The 27,611-nt window shown below is 40.7% G+C and overlaps 1 protein-coding gene across 1 annotated transcript; it reads left to right on the top strand.

The window, feature by feature from the left end:
- Positions 1-3,731: 3,731 nt before the first annotated feature.
- Positions 3,732-26,888, top strand: myot (myotilin). The gene is made up of 17 exons (XM_063190455.1): positions 3,732-3,892; positions 9,804-9,839; positions 10,068-10,176; positions 10,583-10,636; positions 11,070-11,211; positions 11,603-11,626; positions 12,567-12,683; positions 13,535-13,679; positions 16,405-17,409; positions 17,792-17,936; positions 18,214-18,309; positions 19,686-19,720; positions 22,007-22,139; positions 23,205-23,412; positions 24,247-24,412; positions 25,614-25,747; positions 26,131-26,888. The coding sequence occupies exons 2-17, from the start codon at positions 9,832-9,834 to the stop codon at positions 26,259-26,261; spliced, it is 2,652 nt and encodes an 883-aa protein (XP_063046525.1). The 5' UTR covers positions 3,732-3,892; positions 9,804-9,831; the 3' UTR covers positions 26,262-26,888.
- The last annotated feature ends 723 nt before the right edge of the window (positions 26,889-27,611 follow it).

Raw genomic sequence — 27,611 nt, 5'->3', positions numbered from 1 at the left:
CCCTAAAATTGATTAAAATGCAGGAAATTGCATCTTAAAAACGCAAAATTTTCTGGGGAAGGACCCCAACATCCCCTTCTCATGACCTATTAAAGGTGCTGGAAAACTGAAAATGTGGTGCTTGAAGGTGCTTGAAAAGTGCTTGAATTTGTTAATGAAAAAGGTGTGGGAACCCTGTATCTGGGTCCTTAAAGGTACACTGTGTAGGAAATGGTCAAAAAAGGTACTGCAACTATGCTGCTCTTTGAAACTGCTACTGCCAAATTGGACCTTTTCTTGAATGTTTACTATTTAATGAACTAATATTTACTAGTATGATTAACGTACAGTAAGTTGTGCAGCTAAAAATGCCTATTTCTGGAAATTCAAAATGGCGGACCATGGAGAAGATCCCCCTTTTCATCTATGAAAAGTACAATTTTCCCAGTTATAATGAATGCTTAGAATTTGATGGTGGTTGTAAGTTTTCATGAAAAAGGTAACATTAGTGAATGGGTAGCATGAATTCTGGAAATAAACAACTAAAATTCTTGCACAGTGTACTTTTAACAATTGGTGACCCAGATGTTAGAAGCCATGGTGATTGGTCGTAAGTAAGTGTCACTCTTAATTTAGATTTCAAGACTTTAGTTTTTACCAATTGCTGCGTTTCTCACATCTGGAGTAACCACTAGTACAGGGACGCCAGATAGTCTGTCACACCTGTACTTAGAAGTAACTTAGTTACAGGTTTTGGGAAGCCACAAATGCTGCTGTAAAAGTTGGTTTTAGTATGAAATGATATGAACTCTGTTTAACAGGCAGTTCACCAATTTTTCCACCTTCACACTCATCTAGTAGGCATTAGGGTACACAATTTCAGTTGACCTATATTTTTCTGTCTAGTCCACTGATATTTTCTATTGAATACTGTCCTGGACTGGTGATCATGCATACAGGGCCAGCTTTCTTTGTTTGTTAGTCTTTCTGCACTATGGAGTTCACTAGACTGTCATTTCACTGCAAGCTAGCCTACAAGGTTACGGTTGTATGTGACAAATAAAGTATTCTTATTCTTTTAATCTCATTCCAGTCCTACACTCACAGCATCAGTACATGGGATGAAATGACCTGTCTTGCTGGAGGTTTTCCCATTTGTGCTCTGAGCACAGAGTGATTGTGTACACTACAGTGAACCCTAGTGGTAAGTACTAAGTAGTATGTCCACTCCTTACTTTCTTTTTCCAGTGTCAAACAAGTGTGTACGATCAACAATAGGGCTTGCAAAATATTTCAGCTGTCTCCCCCCACTGTATTTTCTATTCTGAAGCCCTATATATATATATATATACTATATATATATATATATATATATATATATATAGGGCTTCAGAATAGAAAATACAGTGGGGGGAGACAGCTGAAATATTTTGCAAGCCCTATTGTTGATCGTTGATATTATATAGAGAGAGAGAGAGAGTACACACACACACACACACAAGTCTACATATTCATATACCTATTCAGCGTTCTTTGAAATTGTGTGAACCTTCCAGAAATGGTCACTGTTTTTGTATAAAACATTGAAAGATCCTTTTTTAACAGACATCCAAATCCTAATTTCTAAAGGACCCTTTAATAAAGGTGTAAAGTACCCTTTATAAATACTGGATACACACAGAGATATTTTTCCACTGTTTAGCTGAACAAACTGGTTCATTTCACAAAACGGAAAATTTAACATGTGCAAAAGTACTATTAGCAGCTTGTGGCTGCTCCTTTCGGACCCATTACTTCATTCAAATGTCTTTTCTAACCTCTAACCAGTGTCTCGCATATGCCGATGGGCATTTCCCCCCTCTCCTCCTTGTAGAAATCCAGCCATATGAGAGAGGTTGGAGGGACACCTGTCATGTACCATCTTCTTCAGGTGTCGGCACAACAGTTCAATAGAATTAATATCTGGACCCTGACAAAGGACAATATGAATCCTCTTTCGCTAAAGCCAGTCTTTATTTAGCTTTGTTGGAATGCTGTTGGTCATTGTCTTCTTACATAATTTTGTCCCAGCTTCAGCTGTCTGACTGGTGGTAAGAGATACTGGCCAATAATGTGTTTATATGCCTGATAATTCAAGCTTCCTTGAATAATATGGAGTCGTCCACATGCAGACGTGAGAGACTGGTTAGAGCAGGGGTGGAAAACCTATGTCTTTAGGGCTGTTGATCGCCCCTGAGGCCATTTTATCCGTCCCCCAATATAATTTGAATGTTATGCAGCTTTACATGAAATATGACATTTTGTAGTGGAATTTTAGAAATCACATTTGCAATATAATTAAGTTATATTCAGTGGGCCTAGTGAATTGGGGTCTGTTTTAAAGGTGGCTGCCTTCGATGTAGGCCTAAAGTGCAGGGGGAAATCCTGGTTTGTGTTCATAGTAAGGCCCTAGGAGTACTTTTACGGCCCTTGGAGGAATTTGAAGTGGCCCCTTTGAATGAAAAAGGTTCCCCATCCCTGGGTTAGAGGATAGAGAAGACGTTTGGATGAAATAATGGCAAAAGCAGGAGCCACAAGCTGCCAATGGAAGGCTGCACATGTAAATGTTTCCGTTTTCTAAAAGAATCCATATTTGTTCAACTAAATAATGAAAAATATGTTTTGTGTTTGTCCAGTATTTGTATTTGCTTTTCAAATTAGGATTTGGATATCTGTTTAATAAGATTCTTTAAATTTTCTTTGTTGTTTTAGATTTTTTTTGTAACATTAACAGTGACCATATATGAAAGGTTCACATACCTTCAAGCATAGCCATAACTACCATTGAGCACACAGGGGTCATGTCCTTTGTATTTATTCATTTTTTCAGAAATGCAAAATGTATCTATGAATTTATCTATAGATGAAAATCATGTTTGATCAACAATGATAACTTCAGTCTGTATACACCACCCCCATTTATCCTTAAGACAGTGATCAATGAAAACGAACTTAAGAGTTTGACTAAAGAGTTTGAAGCATTCTAGATTCTGCAGTACATCATGCAGTATTTGACCTCAGTATTTGAAAATGTCTCGTTACGGCCCTGTCTTCAAGCTGCACTGTATTTTTGTCAGTCGTCCGTTTCAACTTGAGCCCCATTCAAAAACCAATAAACAAAATGACAAAACAGTCATCAGGTACTGTTGTGATCTCAGTGTGAGAGGGGACTATTTTAATGGTCGGACTAAGCTTTGCTTGAGCAGAGCTTGTGGAGTCAGCATAGATGGGCTATAACTTGACACCGCCCCTCTCTCCCCCTCCGCACTGCTTTCACCACCCTCTCCATCTTGTTCAGTCGTGGTAGGTCCAACCAGAGCCATGGAAGAAAGAGTTAAGCTAATCCCATTGACCTCCATGTTCCATTTTTACACAAAGATGGCGGCTCATGAAGCGCTTGACACACAGATTGCTATTGGCATAGTTCCAAAATAGTTCCAGGAAGTGAGTGTCTTAAACAGAAAGTGCAATAACAGTAAATGTCATTTTATTTCATTTTTACGTCATCTTTTCTTGTTATGCCGTGGTTCTGTGTTAGTCTCTAGCGAAAATAAAGCCACCGCCTAGAATTATTTGGATCTACGTGAATCATGTCACCGACCGACTTCCTGTACCCCGGCTGTCGCACCTCTGAATTCCATGACTGTGGGTCTAACATTTTCAACCGCTCCACCCACCCCCCAAATCTGTGTCACTGCACAGGGCAACCCGACTCAATGACTGAAGGCATGACGGAGAGACACCAGTGAAGGTTTTTGGAGTGAGGCGGTGTCATACCACTGACTAGACCAAGGGTAAAGCCCTTTGCTGTAATCTATTCCCACCCGTTTGGCCTCCTCTGGAATTACCGTCATTTGGTGCGGGCAAGCTGTGGGTGAGAATCTCATAGTTTTTATATAAACATACTGTGTGTGGCAGGTTTTAAAACATTCTGAACACAACATGTTTGAACAAATACTAAAGTCTGTAAGTCACTCCAACTTGCTCAAATTTAAATCCGGTTTTGATGGTATTGCAAACTGTGGTCTTACTAAAGCTTAAAATCTACTGGTGGTGATTTGTCAGTGTATGCATGTGGATGGTGATGGTAGAACACATACGATTCTGGAAAAATGGCCCTTTTTCAGAAAGCTTTGGTTTTCTGTGACATAATTTTATGTCATGTTACTTTAATTAGTGTTATTTGCAATTATGGTCTTTTTATTATCTCTTTTTCAGTAACATTTTAGGATCATTGGGTTAGGGTTTGATAAAGTAAACACATGACGGACCCCAACAATGTTTCACTGTTCAATGTTTGACAGCAATTACAATCCAGATAAACTGTAATTAGTCATTTATATCTGCATATTTCCTGATGTTTGTTACTGTTGCTTCTGAGCTGGCTCGATGGTTTGTACCGTTACATTTAGCGAGGAGCAGTAGGGAGAGAGAGATTTATCAGGCTGACAGTGTTTCTAAATTCACCACATGGCAAAACAAAATTAGACCAGCATTTGTCTCGAATTTCCTCTGCCCCTATCAGCTGCCTCGCTCCCCCGGATAAAAGCAGCTCTCGGACTCAGCCAGTCAGAATGTAGACGTTAAACCCAAGGCAGCCAGCGGCCCCATGGGAACATTATGGAGGACCTCTGAACAATTCCCCACTGAGACAAAAAAGTAGATGAGAATTCGTTATTATAAATTGCAATACGGGTTAGTGTATAGTAGGGGAGAGGAGAGTAGCGTAACTCTATTTATCTCCAGGGGGAAATGAAGGCGTCAAGTGGCTTACATAAATACACAGATAGCCACATGGACATTTCAAGGCACACATAAACACAGGTCAAAGTCAGGGGGAGGGGGAAATACAAAATAAAAATAACATAGCAATTGTGCAAAAACGTATTCTGTGAGCTGAGGTTGACATCAGATTAACATAACCAATACACAATGTGTTGACAGATAAGTCTATGATTGTAATTAGTATTAGCATACTATTGTTAAAAGAATCATAAGAGACCAGAGACAGGTTATCTCCATAGAACTACAAGAGCATTGTACTTGCGTTGCACCAGGAAAAAGCTCTTTGGAAAGTTGATGCACTTTTTTGGTTGTTCAAGAGTTGCATGTGGAAAGCAATGACACGTCTGGATATGGCATAACAAAGCCAATTGATCCACGTCATACCTAAAACCAAAAGGCAAAGCTTTGGTCTACAGCCTAATGGTGTTTGGATCAGAAATGGTATTTGGATCAGAAGGTTGTGGATTTGATTTCCATACCAGCAGGAATGGCATGGGTGATCTCCTACGCCTATATCCAGGCTGAAGTGTCCTTGAGCAAGGCACCTAACCCCACTATTGCTCCAGGGACTGTAACCAATACCATGTACCTAAATAACCGTAGGTCACATTGTGAAATGTTTCTGCTAATGTAATGTAGAGACACGGTTTGTGGGTTTGGCATTGCTTGAGAATGTTGCCATGGAGCTCATAATCAGTTGGATCATATAAAGTGGACAGGCAAATGTGTTTAGACTCAGTTCTCTCTCTCTCTCTCTCTCTCTCTCTCTCTCTCTCTCTCTCTCTCTCTCTCTCTCTCTCAAACGATTCTCTTTTTTGTTTTTATTGACCAACAAATCCTACTTGTAAACGTAGGTTGGTAGGTGTAAATGATGGCTGCCAAGCAGTGATTAAAACTGCTAACTTTCAGACACCATCAGGATTAGTTGGTCAATGGTGATGACTAGAGAAGTTTATGATCACAACTGTGCACATGGACTTAAATCTTATAGGGTTTTTTATGCCTTTATTTGATAGGACAGGTTGAGATGGTGATAGGGAATTTGTGGGAGACAGAGATGGGAGATGATCAGGAAATGGCCTCTGGCTGGATTCAAATCCAAGTCCCCAACATAACCTTACGGTGTCTTGGCCATTTGAGTCACAGCTAAGGCCTATATGCAAATTTGTAGGTGCAGGGCTCTAAATTAACACCAGCCAACCAGCCAAATGCTGGTGAAATTTCAGTTTGGCTGGTAGAAAACTTACAAGCCATTTTGTCCCATTAGTGAGTGTGTATAGATTAACATCTTCTAGCCATTTTGGCTACTGATGAAAAAAGAGTCCTGAATAGGGCCATCACTCTAGGCTACAGATTGTAAAAGTGATCTAATTATTCCCCAAGTAGTTAATATGTTAAAATCCTAAAACACTGTGTGGAGCAGCGGAGCCGTGTTGGCTCTACCGGCTAGGCACTGGTGTGCTACACCGCCGACCCGGGTTCTAGTATGGCCCGGGTCATTTGCCAAGCCCTCCCTGTCTCTCTCCCAGTCCCCACTCACTTCCTGTCACCCTTTAACTGTCCTGTTGCAAAAGAAAGGCTTAAAGTCCAAACAAATCTTTAAGAAAAACCTTGTGGAACAGTCTGGATCCACCCATACTTCTTGTGACAAATTTTCCAGATTCCATCTCCCAGAATGGCCCAGTGACGGATATAGTGCATTGTCACGCTAAACCTTCCCATTTGAGCCATTGTCAGTGTTCTCAATTTTCACTGGCCTCTATTGGGGGGAAGATTTGAAACGCTAGTTATAGCCGGCTTGACCAGACTGAACTGACTTGGTGTGTTTCACTACAGAATTTGGTAGTGCTGCAGTATGCCATGGCACGATGGAGGCCTTCCATTTATTCCTCGTGTTATACAAGTGAATGTGGCTATTTCAAATAATAGTTCTTGGCCACGTTCTGTTTGTTCAATTGGGCATGCATATGCTATTGCTTTGTTGTGTCGGTGATGGCATATCCCTCCACCCCCATATAGGTACAGGCACAACTGGTGATTTCATTGAAACCAAGGCTATTAATAGCACAGGTTTACCCCGACAGCTTACTAGCCCAACACGGTTTGACACGACTTGGTATGCAGCAAGCACATTGAAAACAATTAATTCAAATTTCACAGAAGTGTCAGTTTTTGAAATATAGAATTACATATTGATTGTTTCAAGTGTGAGGCAAGGCAAGGCAATTGTATGTGTAAAGTGCATGTGATACACAAATGCAATTTGTGGAGTAAAAGATAAAAGCAAGATATAAGCAGAAAAGACATCAAAATATCAAAAACATGAGTCAATAATCTGAAAAAAGCATATATTTATCACACCTCGGGGGAAAAAAAACTATTAATAGTTTTGTTTCAAATATGGCCATAATAGTTTTTGTGAATACTACGAGGAGATTAAATTCCTTTTTTTTCAATATGTTTCCATTATGTTTCATGAACATTTATCGCAAAACTCCTTACCAATCTGTCTAAATAACATCAAGTCATGAATATTGACAATAGGCTATTTAATCCTCGCCACCTGCAACGTGTGCTGCTGCCTTGGCCTTTAACCAGGGGAACAATCACATTGAGATCGATATCTCTTTTACAAGTGAGCCTTCATCCACATAATGAACATCATACATCTATCAAATTGCTGTCCAGGTGTCCACTGTCAGATGTATGCTGGTGACACAATTGTCCATGTGTCATCTAATCTAATACACCCAGCCTGGCAGGCAGGCATCTGACACAGACTCTTGACCTGAGCGATATCTCTCTTAACTCTTACAGTTTTTTTCTTATCGCTAAAGCAAATTTTTAGCAACTTTGGCTGTTGTTGCAAAAGCTCTCCACCACTCTACGTACAGTGGTAAAATGAACTATTTTTGTACCAAATCATTATCACCATCACATTACTAGCAGTTAGTGAAAATGAAATACACAGTTTGTCTTTTGGTTTATCTATTCAAAAGGCAGGCCTTTGTCGTTTGAGGAAGTTATAGCCGTCTAGGAGTGTGTTCATCATGTGGAAATTGTGTGTATTAAACCAGTGAGTTTTGTTCACAGTTATGCAAAATGAGTGTTATGCAGTGGATTGTTTTTGTTACATTTTCAAAGTTTGTGTTATAAGTTGCGAACTGAGTACAAAGCATCTTTTGTGCTATTATTTTGGCCGATTTGGTTATAGGTTTGTGCATCTGTGTGAAGAGATCCACAAAAGCAGCCAAAGTTACATAAAATGTGCTTTAGCAAACAGAAAAAAAACTGTAATGTGGGACCAAACAGTGTCCATATGCTTCCTCTGACTGGCATTATGCAAAAGTGTATTTATTTCACATCAGTGCAATCCACGGTGCAATGCCTTTGCAAGTAAAGTCAAGCTCCTCAGCGCTGCAGGAAAGCACTCTTGCCATGTGACCATGTTAGCGCAGGTTTCCCCACTGTGTTGCGGGTATTCAGATCCTGCTCAGGGAATCGCATGGTTTAAAAGGTCACATCTCACTCCCACTTCCACATCTCACTGTCCTCCCACTATTACTATATGAGCCGAGTGTCAGATGCAAGGAGAATGCTGACACTGTACAGGCTTGTTTTCCGGAACTGCAGATGACAAAAATGCAGAAGGCAAACAAATTGACCCGATTCCTAAAAAGTCGTGCGACTGGCAAATGCTGGCAAAATAGGGCCAAAAATCGCACAGTATGTGCCTGGCATAACCCTATCCTGTCAGTAAAGCAACGTTTCTGCTGCTTTACTTTTGCCAAGAACAGCGAAACAAGCAAGGGAAATGGCCATATTGTGCCCTGACAAAAACCAACCTGTCACAGGGCATTGTGGAGCATGAGTTATCTTGTTAAGTCTTTACATGCAAACACGATACACGGTTCAAGTCGGCGTGCTAGCTCAACGCTCAGGTATGATGCCATGTTGGCTTTTCCATGCATGAGGAGCTAAACCACATCCCCAGCTGTGTTGTGTGGCAATAAAGGTCTTACTTACTTACTTGGGTTCGATATAGCATTTTAGATATATACATAAATAAACTACAGTATATTGCCAAAAGTATACTAAGCTGTCTTGCCTTGTGTATGAACTTAAAGGGCATTCCATTCCTAACCTATAGGGTTCAATATGATGTCGGTCAACCTTTTGCAACTAGTACAGCTTTAGGATACCAAAACATTTTGGACTATTCCACGCTCCTAAACTTGTGGGAACATTTTGGGCTTTTTCCTCTTCCAACATGGCAAAAGGTCCATAAAGACATGGATTACAGCGTCTGGGGTGGATGAACTTGACTTGCCTGCACAGAGTCCTGACCTGAACCCAGTAGGACAGACACCTTTGGGATGAATTAGAGCGGAGACTGAGGCCTTCTCAACCAACACCAGTGTGTGACCTCACCAATGCACTTTTGGAAGAATGACATCATACCCTATAGGCTAGGAATGGGATGGTAGTTAAGTTCCTATGTGAGTCAAGGAAGGTTAGCGAATACTGTTGCCAATATTCTGTGTCTGTGTCTGTTTTTGCTGGTTATCTTTTTTGAGGGCCTTCTGTGTACTGCTATTGCGAATTACTTGTGCTGAAACACTCAATACCTGTACTAAAACAAATGAATCTGTCCAATGTTATTTTGTTGTCTCCAAATAATTTATGATGTTTCTTGTGGTGTTTTCAGTGGGAAACAGGGCTGTATGAGCACTGAAAGACACTGTTGAAATGCAATAAGCAAGCAGGCCACTGATCCCATTTCTGGAGCGTTTCTGTCTCTGCCCCATCCTTTTCCAAATGAATAAGTAAAGGCCTTATTGTGTCTCCATAAATGAGTAGGCCTATAGTATGCTATATGGAAAGCATCCGAATCATTTTATATCCATGGTATTTTGAAAACTGTTCATATTTTGGAAGGGAAAAAAGTCAACATTGTTTTCTTTTTATCAACCTTTTAATTTCAATCTTTTCTTGTTTAGGAGTTGTCAGAAGCCCTTCCTCTCAAAGATGGCACAGTAAGAATTACTTTGCTGCCAGCATGTTGTATTTTCAAATATTTATAAACTCTTTCAAAGAATAGCTTTGCTATTCCTTCACAGCCCAATGTATTTTTTTTACATTTAAATCCTGATTTTTTTTTCTTTATTTAACATTATTATTTTGAAGAGCTGAACCTTAACAATTGTGAATGTAGCAGTACTGTATGTGAAATTCACATTCAAATAATGAATGTTGTTTTAAAGGGTTCAAAAGAAGACCAGCATGGTGTCCTTGACCATCTCCTCCTCCTCCTCCTGCACTAAAGAATCCTCCTCCACAGTCACCCAGCCTGTTTGTAGCACTCCGGAGAGGGTAGGGTGTGTGCATGCACACACACACACACACACACACACACACACACACACACACACACACACACACACACACACACACTAGTGTATAGTCACAGATTATTGAAAAGAAAAAAACAAAAACTCAATTTGTTTTTCATATTGTCAAAGCAGTTATTCATAAAAATATTAAACAAACATGAAATACCGAGGGGGGCAAAACAGTTTGTGTGGTTGTTGAGTCTGCAGTCCCAAAAAATATAGCAAGACTATAGATCTTGACAGTGATAAGTGTGCATGGAATAGTGTCCCTGCATGTTTTTGTCCTTTTTTTAATGTATTGCACTAAGTAAGTGTGTGGGAACAATGTTAAAATGGTCCCATTCATTTCTTCTCTGTAATGAAGTTGTTCTTGATACATTTCCCAGACCCTGAGCCCCTCATGCAGCTACCAGATAGGAGTGGCACCAACATTTGTAAAGGTAAAGCACCAAGATCATTCCTGATGACAAAAGCCCTTGAACTGATGTTATAGACAGTATGTTTACTGTCTTTGTATGTACTGTCTATGTCTGTACCTACAGTGTGTTTATGTCTGCATGGGAAAGTAAGAAACATAATTTAAATTCTTTGTATGACCAGTGCATGTAAAGAAATTGATAATATAGCTGACTTGATAAGGTCAATGCTGTTTAAGCAGCTAATAGCACTATTGTCTGGATGAAATTATATATTTTTGTTTTTAGGGGCTTATCTAAGAAGCCTATTCTTTGCAGTACATTAATTACCAATTACTAACTAATTCATGGGCATCAGCTGTGGTTGTGCCCAAAGACACGTCATTGACCCTATAGGCTTTTCCACAAATGTCTTAATTGGTCTATTCACATTTGTATTCAAAATCTTCTGCATCAGAGTCTCCATGATGTGAGTGCTGTGGCAGGCCAGCTGGTGGTGCTGGAGTGTCGCCTCCGGGGCACTCCCCCGTTACAAGTCCTTTGGTATCGAGAAGACGAGCAAATTATGGACTCTGCCAACTTTCGCATCCTAAGAAAGAGTAGGTGATGTCATCTCCTTCACAACACATCTACTTCAGTGCATGTTTTTTTCCTCAGACATGGCTCGCAAAGACACTATATTCCCCATTAATGCTAAGGGCCTAATTCCAGTCAAGTATCAACAGCTTCCTCAAAAGGATGCTCAAGAGTCAGTCACACCATTTTGCCCATGCCTGTGTAAATAGCCTAGTAGAGCGAAGCTTTGTGAAAATAGGCAAAAATAATACAGTTTGGCTGTAAGATTACATGTGTCTAGCACCTACGTCGAATTGCTGTTCAAACATTTTTTAAGTGATGGATTACGATAATGACAAAGCACCAAATGCCTCCATTTCATATCTGAAACACAGGAGTTTAACATATTCTTCATTTTCTTTTTTCTTTTTTCAGAAGCTACTTCAACATCTGTTCCAGGTAAGTAGATGATAATGTGAAAATGAACTATTGGTTAGAGAACACAGATGGTACAAGGGTCTGCATCATGAAATGTGGAGCACCTCTGAAATGTGCTGCAGATTTGGAACTAGATGCACCACGTCAGAGCCATGGAAGTGAGAGTTAGGCTAATCCCATTGACTTCCGTGTTCCATTTTTACACAACAATGGCGGCTCATGAAGCCTTTAGCATACAGATCGCCATTGACATAGTTCCAAAATAGTTCCAGGAAGTGAGTGTTGAACACAGAAAGTGCAGTAAAGGTAAACCTAACTCATTTTAATTCATTTTTACTTTATCTTTAATTGTTATGTTGTGGTTCTGTGTTAGTGTCTAGGGAAAAGAAAGCCGCTGCCTAGAATTAATTGAATCTATATTGTCATCAAGCGACTTTCTGTACCCCGGTTGTCACAACTCTGAATTCCATGGCTCTGCACCACTTCATCTGAAAACGTCCATAGCAACTTTTGTATTTTTAACTGAAGCTCACTTTTCATGGCGCCATTACCACTGAGACCACTGGTCCGTACGACACTCCAGATCAGATGGATGATAATACAGAGGAATACAGAGAATAACAATAAAACACTAACACTAGAAATAATAACATTATAACACAATAACATTTGTTGTGTTTTTCAGATTTACATAGTGCATACTGTATTCCACCACCAGCTGGTGGCATTGAGTAAATTTGAGAGGGAAGCAGGAGGTTGATGAAATGAGTAAAATTATGATCAGAGAATCTTTGGTATAATTTAAGCCAGTTGAGACCAGAATTGAACAGTCACACGAGTTCACTGCCTCCCTATTGCCTCCCCAATACTACAAATCCTAATTTACCACACAAAGGAAAGTGATCATCTGCCCTGTATCTTCTTCCCTGTTGCTAAACATAACCTTTTTCTTTATTATTAGAGGAATTGTGTACCTTGGTCATCACTGAATCCTTACCAGAAGATTCTGGAATATTCAAGTGTATGGCAGGAAATCAGTATGGAACAGTCTCCTGCAGCTGCTTCCTGGAAGTTAAAGGTAAATTGAGGCTACGTGCCCACGACAACGATAATGATAGGTAAACGTAGAACATTTCCACAGATGTGCCTATCGTGCCCACGCCGACTGCGTTTTCTTGAGTTCAAAACACAGAAAACACAAACGCCCGCCAAAGTGAAGATCTTGAAAACGCTCCAACCTGTCGTTGCCATTGGAACGACTCAAAACGCAGAAGTGCACACGTTTTTCTCATCACACGCATCTGGAAGGAATATAATGTAATATTCACTCTGAATATCCTATAGATATGCGCATTGCTATGTGTGTCCATGGGTAGTATTAGACAGATATTCACCTTCAAACGCCCGTGGGCACGCAGATAAGTTGTGGAGAGAAAAAAAACGCACTTCTGCGTTTATGACTTAGACCGTTATCGTGGGCATGTAGCTTGAGAGTGACGTGTTTAAAGAGTAAAACACCTACTGGATGTTTTTGGTGTGAAATGCACTTGGATGGGCGGAACCAGGCAACTCTTTGAACTCCTTGCAGTGGTGAGGCATAAATGTAGTTTCATTGTGTTCACTGTCACTGTGTTGTGTCACAATGACGATGGGAGGTTCCCAATGGGTCTTTCTTCCAAGAAGTGTCAACATCAGCCAGCAATTCATTTGGACTGACTACGTGTTGGGCTGGCACGAAACAAGCACCGCCATAAAATTCTAACGCATATTCTTATTCATCAATCTGATAATACATGGTCCCTCCTCATTATAAATGTGCTGTTACCCGAATGGTAGTGACAAAGTCGCAATGTATTAATGTATAAATGCTCTGTGTAATGCTGTAGTAGTGTCAAACCTTTTCCATTGCTTGATTTCCTTTGCCTTCAGACTCAGAGAGGGGTTTCACAGATGAGGAGGAAGGGTTTTCTCCATCAGCAGAGGCAGAGCTCGACTTTCCCTTTCACCCTCAGGAGACATCTGGCTTCCCAGCTCCAAAAATCGAGAGCAGTCTAAATGAGATAGGATTAACAAGGTGAGTCTGTGGCATTATGTATGACAACAGAGCTGAACTGGGTGGAAAAATTGGGCTGGGCATTTTCAGTAAGGATCGTTTCACTAGGCTTTAAAAGCGGAAAAGAAGCCATCTAACATGAACTGTTTTGACAACTCTCAAAATGCTTAATTTATATCTGACTGTTTCGGATGGCCTTCTGTATCAGCATGACTACCTTTGAGGATAGGGTCAGGACAAAATCAACAACAGTCCACCGGGAAAATGCCCTGTAGGCCATATGGCCAATCCAGCCATGTATGACAAAAGGGGTAACCTACTGGGTTATTCAAAAAACAATCAATTGATTTCATGAGTCCTTACTATTTACTGCAGTTCTCAAGCACTGAAACAGAATGACCCAAGGAGAAGTGGGGGCCTAGAATTGGGTCCTCGTTACATTGTATGTATTTGCAGATACATTTGTCTCTGTCCCAGCCAAGCCTGTCAGTGGCCCTGGTTTAATGTGTGTCTAAACTAAAGTCACTCAACCACTGTGTGCATGGATGAATTATTACATCCACATGAATACATCGATATGCCCTCTGTTCACGCATCACGCTGTCTGTAGTGCGTGGGAGGATGAAAAGCCTGAGTGAGGAGGAGAATCCAATGGAGGGACTAGTGGCCTTGAAAACCACAAGCTCAATACTCTGCTTTCTCTCAGTTCAGTTCTGTGTGTGCGTGTGCGTGGGTGGGGGCAGAGCCATCTACGTCAAAGGAGTGTTGTGACAACCCAGGTACCAGAAGTGGATTTGCCACTTGCTTCAAGATTGATACAGTGCAGCTTTCTTTCGATAGACTAACACAGAACTACTACATAACAAACCAAAATTAAGGAGAAATGGAGTACATTTCTGGCTAATTACCAACAAATAAATGCTCTAGCAATTTATGTAAATCTGCAAAATAAGACCTATTTAAGGATATAGGCTATACTACAACCTGCTGAGTTTGGAAGCCACTTCCTTGCACTAACAGAGCACCGTGAACAGCCCCAAAAAGGGTAGAGCCGCCTTCTTTATGTGGAAAACATGGACCATATCGGTCGATGGGATAAGCTCGACTCTCCCTATAGAGGGCCCAGGGGACTGTGATTGGTCACTGCTAAGATTGGTTACTGGTTATTGGTTTATTGGTTATTATTGGTTACTGGTTATTGGTTTATTGGTTACTGGTTATTGGTTACTGGTTATTGGTTTATTGGTTACTGGTTATTGGTTTATTGGTTACTGGTTATTGGTTATTGGAAAAGCCTGAGTGAGGAGGAGAATCCAATGGAGGGACTAGTGGCCTTGAAAACCACAAGCTCAATACTCTGCTTTCTCTCAGTTCAGTTCTGCGTGTGTGTGGGTGGGGGCAGAGCCATCTACGTCAAAGGAGTGTTGTGACAACCCAGGTACCAGAAGTGGATTTGCCACTTGCTTCAAGATTGATACAGTGCAGCTTTCTTTCGATAGACTAACACATAACTACTACATAACAAACCAAAATGAAGGAGAAATGGAGTACATTTCTGAGTAATTACCAACAAATATATGCTCTAGCAATTTATGATTAATTCTTTAAAATTCGCAGATGTTATGTAAATCTGCAAAATAAGACCTATTTAAGGATATAGGCTATATTACAACCTGCTGAGTTTGGAAGGCACTTCCTTGCACTAACAGAGCACGGTGAACGGCCCCAAAAAGGGTGGAGCCGCCCTCTTTATGTGGAAAACCTGGACCATATCGGTCGATGGGATAAGCTTGACTGTCCCTATAGGGCCCAGGGGAACCCTCCACTGTGATTGGTCTCTTCTAAGATTGGTTACTGGTCATTGGTTTATTGTCTCATCTTAATGAAACAAATGAAGCGTAGATCTATGACATTTTTTGTGGAAATGATGGTGAGTGAAGAATTCTGGATCTGTCTTCTTCCCTCCCCTCCACCACTGCTGCTTTACAGCCCAGGGGTACATTTCGGGAAAGCGTAGTTGTTAACAGTTAGCAACTTCGGTAGTTGCCAATGGAAAATTGCATTGCTACCAACAAAGTAGCTAACATAGTTAGCAACTACGCTTTGCAGAAATGCACCCCAGCTCAAGGACAGCAGCAAGGCTGTCCCTATCAGCTCTCAGAAAATCAGGCCATTTCCCTGTCTTCCTATTTGCTAAATATCAGCAGTTGAGCCAGAGTGAAAACACATTGATGAACAGGGCAAGCACTTCGCTAACCAATCAGAAGCTATATAATATTAAATGTTGACTGGGAGATGTTATAAACAACTTCAGTTAATTTCAGTGAATTTATGGCTTGCCTTCTTCTTCTAAATGAACACCATCATCCTCAACATGAAATCAAATCACAGAGACAAATGTGAATCATTTTTACCGTTTCCATGACGTTCTTTTTAGGGCTAACATTTTCTTTTAAATTACTATGAAGCATAGTATGGTCACGATCTCTGTTTGAGTGAGTGAGTTGGATGTAATCAATGGTTAATAAGTAAATATCCTGCACACCTACTCCCACCTGAAGAATATCTGAATGACCGAAACGCTTTGAGCAATAAACTTGCAAGTGCACTGTAATGGAGGGGGTGTGTGATATTTACATATTACTTATCATCCAAACTCTCTCTCTCTCACACTCTCTCTCTCTCTCTCTCTCTCTCTCTCTCTCTCTCTCTCTCTCTCTCTCTCTCTCTCTCTCTCTCTCCCCAGCCCCTTGGAGTCAGGAGATGAAGGCTTAGACATATCGTGCAGAGCTACAACAGAGCAAAATACATGTGCAATGGAAGAAATGTCACAAAAAACCACCTGGACTTCCAATTCGTCCTCAGTTGAGATAAAAAACACTATGGCCAAGCCGTTTGCTCCACCCTGCAACCCCACTATTGCGAATACACCCAGTGGCAAGGGTGTTGCTGGTCTACCTACTCTCTTAACCTCAATCTCTCCCAGCGCATTCAACTACGAAAGGCCGCGTCACTTTCTTCAGTCAAGTCTGAAGTCCTCCGACAATGCACAGTCCGTTAAAAAGATTACATCAACCACCTGCAACTCTTCATGGACACCTTCAACACCTTCAAACTCCTCCAACCCATCCACTTCCTTACCAGTGACGCCAACTAAGCTTTCGATTGATACTACTATGATCTCCAGACAATCTGGCGCCCAGCAGAGGGACAACACTGCCGTGAAAGACTTTCTCTGCTCGGCTTTGCCTTGTCAGAGCAGCTCGCAGAACATTTCTTTGGCACCAACGCAGAGTTCACTGCCCCTCAGGCGGTCTCCAGTGTCTCCAGATATTCTCCCCAAACCGAAAGCACCCACCACTCCACAAGCCTACACCTCACCCACCTCTCCGCAAGCCTACCCCTCACCCACCTCTCCGCAAGCCTACCCCTCACCCACCTCTCCACAAGCCTACCCTACACCCACCTCTGCGCAAGCCTACACCTCACCCACCTCTCCGCAAGCCTACCCCTCACCCACCTCTCCACAAGCCTACCCCTCACCCACCTCTCCACAAGCTTACACCTCACCCACCTCTCCACAAGCCTACCCCTCACCCACCTCCCCACAAGCTTACACCTCACCTGTCTCATCTGTTGGAGTTTGTCCATCTCCTGGACATTCAACAACATCCTTTCCTAAGCCTGCGCCACCTCAGCAGAAGTCCTTCATGTCTCTTCCCGTGGGATACAACCAGGGGACCCCTAATGTGTAAGTTTTTCTGACTTTTCTTTTTCTGACTGAGCTTATTTTGACATCTTCCATCACTACTTCTCCATCACAAAGCCTTGATTGACTTTTTATTTTTGTTGGCATGGCTGGATTATGCTTATGTTTGTACTTAAAATAAAAAATGATTTAGGAATGAGTTCTAATTCACTTGAAACCTGTCAAATTTATGTGAAACCTGTATTGTAAACTCCCCTTGAAGTTTTCACGTTGTTGGAAAGCCACATTTACTCAGTAACCGGTGTCTAATTAATACCATGAATGCAAATATTACATTTCACCTATGTCCTTGCCTGCTTGAGGCAAAGAAAGTTCAGAATTATTTTTGCTTTTGTATTTGCTGTCGAATTTTTCAAACTCATAGCTTGCCCAAACCAATCTTAAAGAAGAACCCTTCCCGGCCTGTCTCCCGCTCTACCGATGAAGAAATCCAGGGGTCAAAGGATGCCCTTATACAAGACCTGGAAAGACAGTTGCGCAGCAAAGAGGCACGCAGAAGAAATAGTCAGGTAATTGATGACTCCAAGCTGTAGTGTTAGTAAAGACACTGCAATGCAAATGTTACGGACCTGATTAATCTGTGCTCATCACTGGGTACCCTCAGCATGGTACCATCCCGCAACACTGCTCTCTTCGGCATGAATGTCATTTCTAAGGCATTAATGCAATTTCGTTCCGTGCAGTGTTTGCTGTGGTGTAGAAGTAGATTAGAGCTCAGTTGTATACGTAAATGTAAACCTTTCCGTATGTGATGAGTTTTATTTCCAATTTCTTGCCCCTTCACAGAAGTTTTCATATGAGGAGCGCATGGCTCGGAGGTTGCTGGGGCCTGATAGTGCAGCCTGTGTGTTCGACAACCAATCTGATTCACAGCAAGAGCAGGTATTTTTTTTAAAAGACCGTCAAATTTAACATTATTCACTGTTTGTCGCGTATGATTCATTTCCTTCAGTGGAGTGGGCATACTTACATGGGTCAAGGACGATTTATGGGCTCAGACGTCAGGTGGCACAATGGCAACTAGTGCCCATAAATTGATTAGTTATTGGTGGTTCATAGATAGGCCTAGTCCACTAAAAACAAACAAACAAAGAAAATCCATGCATTAGTGGCACTGGCTGTCGTTGCGCTGCCCTGACGCGTGCTACTGCTGAAACGTCACTGACCCACTTATTTAGGGAGGAGGAATGCATCGCCTATTTTAAACCTGGTACCTCTTTACAGAATATGCCGTATAGCCTACTGTATGTACAGAGGCATAACTACCCCATTGAAGCCCATTAAGTTAAAGTAACAGAAGGAGAAGAAAAGAAATTGTAGAGGGAAAATAGCATCAATTGTAGAAAGTGTCTAGCAGCATATAAAGCATTGAAAGCATGTCTGGAATGTAATGCTGCTGTCTGCTTGGCTGGTAGATGTGCATTAAAATCATCCTGTGAAAGTAGTTATGTCAAAAAGGGTTAAAGCCTTAGGACCGCTTCATAGCAATACCTAATAAAAGGTATCTATAGCAACCGTCAGCTGTTTGACGAATGATTGACAGCTGTGGCTGAGGGCTGCGTAGCCAGAGAGGCTGTGTGTTTGTGCTGGATTTAGAACGGCTGTAGAGCGGGTTGTAACACGACGCGGAAGCGGAGTGCTATAACACTCCCCTTAGCCGTTCTTAATGCTCAGCTAGCTGGACTCATAAGAGTCAATGATAATTGCTAGCTTGTAGCTAGAAGCAGCATCACTAGACTAAGAGAATGGCTTAAAGATCAAAAGAAAGGTAAAACTCAATCATTCAACTGAAGGAAAGCTGTCAAATTTGCTTATTTCTAGAAATGGTTCAAATTTATGTTAAAACTATCAACCATTTCACTGGTTATATAGTGAGCATTTAGGAGGTCTCCTTGACAGGCAGAGGATGAAATTGAACTCCATGGTTGCAGTACACCGTACAGTAAACAGTAGAACTACAGAACTACAGAGAAGGCCCCTACTGTAGGCTATATTAGAAGACCCATTTCTGTAATGAAAATCATTGTGTGGGTTTATGAAATCATGAAACATTATTATCCCTATTGGTGATATTCATGATGGGATTAATTGAAATGATGTCAGATATGGAACATGATGCACTGTATTTCTGTCAATTGCATTGACTGCAGTGGGCCTATAAAAGTTGCAGTAGAAGTACTATGTGTGTGTGTATGTGTGCGTGCGTGCGTGCGTTCGTGTGATTTGTTTGTGCTTAACACTTTCTCTCAATGCTGCAGGCTTTCTCAGAGGGGAGGCACATTGGTGGAATATGGTAAGGTCCCATTCATTTGTTTATTAATTTTGGAATGACTCCTGATCCACACTTTTTGATGGCAGCAAATCAAGAGTAGTTTATCCATTTTCAAGTATTGAGAAATGAACATTTTTGCTGTACTGGTAAAGTTGCCATTTTTTCTTTGAATTTGTTGAGAAAAAATATTAACAACGATTAGCAAATTTCCAACTGCCCTAGAGCTACTTTTAACTCCAGTGGTTTAAAAAAAAAAATGCATTCAAATGGCTTTTATAGCATTTTGGCAACAAACTCCAGCTATAGTTGTGCTTTGAAAAGGAAGGGGGTTGTAAAAAAAAAAAAAAAAAGTAACTCCCTCATTACCATTGACTTCTTTAGACATAATGTAAAATAGTAACACCCACGGCATATAGACCTCAATTACATTGAGCTTACAAGGTCATCTCTCTACCTTTTGTGTGAACACTTCTTCTAGGCCTCCACACATTCAGGAGCTGATCCTGTAGGTGGCAGAAGTGTCTTTGTGGATAGTCAGCCATGATTAAGTTGTACAAACCCCAGCTCTTATGAAGTCGGGACACTTGATAAACTGTGAATAAAATCAAAATATTATCGTTTTCAAAACATACATCATACATATGAATTACACATGAATACACATTTATACATAAAACCAAGCAAAAATATTGTTTTGGAGGCCATATGTGTTCATTTCTGCTTCGATTAATACAGTACATGTCTCAAATAAGTTGGGACAGGATAAATGTAATGCCATGAACATTAGAATAACATAAAACGCAAGGAAGAACATTTCAAAATGAATTACATTGACTGTCAACATGAATGTCCAGGTGTAAGAGCATCACAGAGAGGCTGAGTCACTCAGAATTTAAGATGCAGAGATATTAATTACTTTATTGATAATATTTTGAAATGCCTTTGAACTAACATGATTGTGCGTATATACCACATATTTCTGTAGCCTAATTAAATGAATTGTATTATACGATCATGAAATATGCATTGTCTGTAGTCTTACTCTGCTCCAACAATTAAAGCTAGTGAAAACGTGACCATATTAAGAACTTAACCCATAAAAATATTCTGTGTGCCCAAGTTCAGCTTATATTTTTATATAAAACCATCTCATCAGTTAATATAATTAACAGTTAAGTGTCCGCCTCTGTTTTTTTAGTCTTCTTCAACATTTGCTGCCTTTTATTGTCCCCCCTCCCAACTCCACAGATTAATTTTTCATATCCAGAAATATCCTCCAAAACATCATTTTTGCTCAATTTGACGCCTGACATGTTTTTTTTGTACTCTACTCCATGTAATTTAAGAATCTAATGTTTTGAAAATGAAGGTAAACAACATATTTATTAGAACGCAACTAAAACAAGGATGATAATAAGTATGACCCCTGTAAATATGACGCTTATTTATATGACAACTAATTATGACAATCATCACCTGGAGGAGGGAAGTGGGGGTTTTGAGTAAATGCGCTCTTCACTGGATTTAGCTCAGCGTTGAGCACCACTTACAACACACGTTCACGAAGATTAAGCCCACACCCAAGCCCTCTATAGGGAGAGCCAGACGAACCCTGTTGACTGTTGTGTTCCATTTTTCTACACAAAAATGGCGGCTCAGGACTACTCACGGTGCTCTGTTAGTGCCAGGAAGTAGCCTCCACAGCAGGGTGTAGTATAGCCTATATCCTAAAATAAGCCAACTGCTAGTGCATATATTTGTTGGCACTTACCCAGAAATGTACCAGCAGTTCTTTCCTTCTTCATTTTGGCTTTTTATGTAGTGGTTCTGTGTTAGTCTACTAACAGAGAGCTGCCTCCGGGAACTGTGTCAATCTCCATTGAAATAAGTGGCAGGTCTACTTCCGGTACCCTGGTGTCACACGTTCCTATAGAGGGCTCTGCAGCATCACACTATGTCACCTCATGTAGGACCTTCTTCCCAACTGTTCAGAGGAGATGGCTTTGTTCTACACTCGTGACTGCATCTAGTGGTTATACTTCTATCATTGAGTGTGCAAAAACACTGATTACATGCTTAATCACTGATACTGATTTATGTATCTGTGTATACCTCTGTACTGTATAGTTATTTGTGTGCCCCTTTTCATAGCACTTTCGAAGATATCCACTGTAATCCAATAGCATGGTGGTACACATTATTCACCACAACTTGTGCAAACTGCCGTGATGTATCTGTGTGAAGTGGTATGTATATGTATACGAGCACTGCTTTCTGTTCCTCTTCTTCATCTTTCTTAAATTATAGGGGCAGACAACACCCTGGCACTGATGGGAACGAGGGTGCCTCTACGATGGAAAAGTGTTATGCCCCCAAATTTCTGCAAATTCCACAAGATCTCACAGTTGAAGAGGGGAGATTCTGTAGGATTGATTTTAAGGTGTGTATTACTCTGGAGACGCATATTCTGTGGGTTTGAAGTGTCTACGGTGTAAAGTGATAATGGTTGTGGATGTGGCTCCTACCTGCCTAGTCCAATAGGAGTATTTTGCAGGCCTACAGTTCACTACTTTCCATCGCTGGATGCTTAAGATTTTTAAACTAGACCTCTTTCGTGGAGAAAATGTTCATGTGGAATACTCCGTGGTCTATGCACTTGTTTTAGTAGGGTGCCAGTGGGCAAGATACAACCTTATTTTATTGCACTAGATGGTTTATTAGCATTATTATGGTAGGCCTATATAATTCAATACAATTCTTTATTTATGTCAGATATAAATGCATGGTCCATATCAAGGTAAACAAAAGGGTAAGAATAAATTGTCAAGATAAAATGAGAAAATTAAATAAAATACAATAAAAAATAGTCACTGGTGTTGGCTAACAAGAAAGGGTAGCTACTTACCTTCAAAAATAAATTGCAATCCACTATTGCAAAAAACCATTATGAACTCCAGATTACATTATGACCAATTTATTAATGAAAGAAAAGAGATCGACTCAAAGCAGAATGCAAAGTACTTGATTAATGAGGACAAGAGAGTGCAAACATAAAGTATTTTAATTTATTCTCAGAGTGATTGCAAATGAAGGCACAAGCCAGAAAACACAGACTTGGTGACATAACCAAAATCCCTTGCACACTGCAAGTGCAAAAGCGAGAATGCACAAATTATTACAAGTTACAAACTTGAAATTATTCACAATACAATAATGAACATACAAACACACAAACAAAAGGAAATAAGAATCTAACAAAAAATGTGTGTGTGTGTGTGTGTGTGTGTGTGTGTGTGTGTGTGTGTGTGTGTGTGTGTGTGTGTGTGTGTGTGTGTGTGTGTGTGTGTGCGTGCGCGCGCGCGCGCGTGTGTGTGTGTGTGTGTGTGTGTGTGTGTGTGTGTGTGTGCGCGCGCGCGTGTGTGTGTGTGTGTGTGTGTTTAATTATTATTTATTTATTTTAAGCAAACTTGCGTTTCTCTTGCTTTTTGCTTGGATCTGAACACAGGTGGTTGGTCTGCCGGCGCCTGATGTGTCGTGGTATCTGGACGGGAAGGCCATTCGTCAGGACGACTACCACAAGATGCTGGTGAGCGAGAAGGGCATCCACTCCTTCATCATCGAGATTGTAACCGTCCACCACGCCGGCATCTACGAATGCGTCGCGAAAAACAGGGCTGGCGAAGGTCGGTTCTCCATGCGGATTGATGTGAATGGTAAGAATTTTGGCAATTTTTTATGACTGTACAGTATAAAGATAAATGCAAAGTGAAGTTCATCACGCTTGCATACCTGAACACAGAGGAGAGGAGAGTAGAGTAACTTTATTGATCCACAGGGGGAAATTAAGGTGTCAAGTAGCTTAGACAAATACACATAATGCCCACATGGACATTACAAGACACATTTGTATACACAACAAGCATTAACATGAGTGAAGGGGGAAAATAAAACAATCAATGCCACTGTGCCAAAACATATCCTGTTAGCTGAGGTAGACAAGAGGTTAACGTGACCAAGAAGCAATGAGTGATGGCAGGTACACTAAGTTTATGATGGAGTATTGTGATGTCGCAGTTAGAAGAATTAATTGACATGAATCATATTCAACAAAGAGGCAAAATCCTAGTAAGGGTGCAGGAAGACATTCAGCAAAGGTTTAAGTGATCCAAAAGCAGTGTTACGTGTCAGTGTACAAAGCAATGATAGGAGTGCAGATTTTCAATAGTCACAACTTCACAGTCCAGTAAAAAGTTTATTGCCCAGTACACACATGCACGCACGCACGCACGCACACACACACACACACACACACACACACACACACACACACACACACACACACACACACACACACACACACACACACACACACACACACACACAGGTATCTCGGGACTGTGCCAGCTCAGGCACAGTCTTTGTGATAAGCAAGGCAGAAGTATGTCCAGTGTTCATGCATGCCAGTTCCATAGAAATATGTCATTGAGTTAATTGTTTGCATTTGACTGCTTCTTTATTACAACAAGCCTTTGTGTTTTTATCAATAGCACAGGAGATGATTCGTCCTCCCACATTTGTAATGCGAATGCAGAATGTGCGTGTGATTGAGGGCGACATGGTGAGGCTGGAGTGTCAAGTGCTGGCGTCCCCCCCGCCCCAACTCTTCTGGAAGAAGGACAAAGAAATGCTGCGCATTGACCCGACCAGAATGAGGTCTGAAAAATATTTATTTAGAGTGATGTTAAAGGATGGAATTTCCCAAAATCGTTACATAATACTGTATGTTTTAAGCTGTACCTTTACCCATTTTAGCCTAAGGTACCTGCAAAAAAATGCCTGCTGAATGCCTAAACCCTTTTTGGGAAAAGATGCCTCTGTAAATATTAGTAAATAGTAAATATTCATGAAAAAGTTGACATTTGTGAATGGCCAGTATACATTGTGGAAATAAACACCTAAAAATTGGCTGCAAGCTATATTACAAGTAGGGGTCGACCGATACAGGTTTTTTAATGGCCGATGCAATACCGATTTTTTTTTTTCATCACCCTCGGCCGATACCCGATTTCCGATACCCGATATTTGGGGCCGATATGGGTTAAAAAAAAGGGTTAAGAAATGACAAATATTCCAGGTCTCAAGTTAAAAATAAACATTCCTTTAGCATTATCAAATTGAGGTAGAACTTGTAACATTTAAACACCCACTCTAACAATCAAGTAATGTCTAACAATCAAGTAATAAAAAAAAGTTATAAAATAATAAACATTGCGTATCGGCCAAAACCACACGCGTATCGGCCGATACCGATACACTTAAAATATGCAAATATCGCACCAATATATATATCGGTCTATCCTTAATTACAAGTTCCTAGTTCCTCTTATCTGAGCTGTCAGAGTAGCAAAATGCAAAGTGAAAACACTTTGTCCACTGTTATCACCTGCCCCCCTTCAGGGGTTGGACCAGGTATAACAATGACCCTGTCTGTCTGCCTGTTCGTCCATCCGCCTGCAGTGTTTCTTGTCGCCTGTGGGCATAGCTGGATTGGCCATCAGGCATACAGGGCATTTGCCCAGTGGACTGCTGATAATTTTGGCCTGGGCCTCCCCTCAATGTAGTGGTGTCAGTCTTCATGCCGCGACTGCTGACCTGTCTGAGTCAAGATTTAAATCTTCATTTTGGTCAAAATAGCTAGTGATAGATGATTAAAAACATTGTCACAGGCTTCAATATCTCTTTCACTGTCTGGCGGACCGGTCTTGGTGGAAAATGCCCAGCCTGTTTTTATTTGTTGTCCCAATTCAGCCCTGCCTGCGGGTGGCGGTGAACACACATCTCTGCACATGTAGAAGTGGAGAGGGAGCCAGGTTACCATCTGTAACTGCTCTTGCTGTGTATCTCCTCTCCACAGTCTCACCCAAGACAGTTCTGGTCAACTGTGCCTCCTAATTGACCAGGTGAAGAAGACGGATGCCGGCTGGTACACGGTGTCGGCCATTAATGAAGCCGGCATGTCCACTTGCAACGCGAGGCTGGACGTAGGAAGTATGTGCAACTGTAATTTGATCATTTTGTTTTGACATCTGAAATCTTTTTGTGCGTGCTTGTTGTTTTGTGCTTAAAATGGAGAAAACAACTCTCGTTAGCTCAGTCTCATTATTGTTTTGTTATACCGTCATGTCTACAAGCATTTTGACATTTAAGCCAATCACTAAAATTACTTTACTTTCATTTTAGTTAAGTGACTAATAGTATTAGTTTTAGTGACTAGTTCAGTTTAGTTTGGGTTTAGTTCCAGTAGCCAGTAGTTTTAGTCATTGCCACTAGTTTCGGTTTAATTTTATTAACAAGTTTATCTAGCGTATTTTGGCATTTCATAGTGCATTGTATTCTTTATAATGTGTTTTTTTCTCTCTGTCTTTCTATAGCTTTCATGAACAGTGCCCCATCCCATCCTAAACCACTGAAAATCCACTCCACTCTCAGCCAGCTAGCAGCAATGGGTTTTGAAAGTCCCATGCACCATACAGCCCCACTTTATGAGAGTGAAGAATTGTGAACGACTGAGTTGCTGTGGTAGATTTTTCTGACTGTTGTTGTTGTCATTGTTGTTGTCATCGTCAAAATAACTTCTCACTTCAACATTAATTATTTTTTCAGTATATACATACAGTAATTTGTTATTTTGTACCACTTAACAGCTTGATTGGATATATCATGAATGTGAGTCATTTATGCACACTTCTGATGTCATTTCAGAATCATTATTTTACCCAATTACGTTTGATTGTGACATGTAATCTGTTCGTATGTAATGAGTTGAATACCCCCCACCCCCCGTCCCTCCCCTGTTCACTGTCTGGCAATAGTAAGCTCATCCTGGAAGATGCAGCCCAGGCGTAACTTGAGGCATTACAGATGGCATAGCCGGGGAGTATGCTTGCTGCAGGATACTTGCAACGCGTTGCCATGCGAATTGTATATGAATTTTGCACATGCGAGAACACCTCACACAAGGTACGCAGGCACGTGCATACCATGCAATATTGACAACACCACAAGGAACGGTCTTCTGAATTTGTTGACTTGAGATATTGACTTTGTGGTATAGTCAAACAATAGTGGAAAACATTAATGACAGCCCCGTTGGTTATCTGCCACCTCCAGTGTCGTGAAAAGTGCTCGGATTATCTATATGCACTCTTGTCACACGCTCTTGCATACACAATTTTAGAGACACAGCAAGCATATTCCCGGCCTCAAAGCAAAGCCCTGTTACACAGATACAGTATGTTACATGAGAAGTAAGTCCTAATGTCATGATTCAAAGACAGAGATAAAGGAGACAGAGATAGTGAAAAAATGCATTTATTATTTGGGGAATGCCAAATTGCCACCAACAGAAAGTTTGAACTGATGAAAATCCCCAAAATATCTGGAACTCTAATCAGGTATGATCAGGAGATGTGGAAAATCTTGGTTATGCAAATTAGTTCAGTATGCTATAGAGAGTAATTCTGTAGGCGTTATGGCTCAGAGTTGTAAATGCCATGTTATCTACAGTACACGCCACACTGTCATCATTTTCTAATATTTGACAAATTAATCACAATAAATTATTTTGTAACAACAAAAAGCAGTATTAGCCAAAGATATTCTTTTCTTTAAAAAAGTTATCATTTTATCTTCAATTGTGAATCACAGTTTACTACATGAGAAAAACAGTTTTTTTGTACAGATAGAGATATGATTCAATATGTTTTAAATTAAGCTCTTGTAGCACAGCTATGCTATGGTGATTTTTTTCATGCTAACTCACAAATGTAGGGCTATCATATCTTTTGGGATGAAGGAATAGCAAAAAGCTCCATTTAGTCTATTTCATTATATGTATTTTTCCTTGTTACTG

The sequence above is a fragment of the Engraulis encrasicolus genome, chromosome 23, assembly GCF_034702125.1.
Source record: "Engraulis encrasicolus isolate BLACKSEA-1 chromosome 23, IST_EnEncr_1.0, whole genome shotgun sequence".
In the NCBI taxonomy this organism is placed as follows: domain Eukaryota; kingdom Metazoa; phylum Chordata; class Actinopteri; order Clupeiformes; family Engraulidae; genus Engraulis; species Engraulis encrasicolus.
This window is presented reverse-complemented; position numbering and strand designations above follow the sequence as displayed.

Coding starts and splice junctions, on each gene's coding strand:
- myot (XM_063190455.1), top strand. Junction 11,627..12,566: donor TACTTCAACATCTGTTCCAG/GTAAGTAGATGA, acceptor CTTTATTATTAG/AGGAATTGTGTACCTTGGTC. Junction 25,748..26,130: donor CGCGAGGCTGGACGTAGGAA/GTATGTGCAACT, acceptor GTCTTTCTATAG/CTTTCATGAACAGTGCCCCA.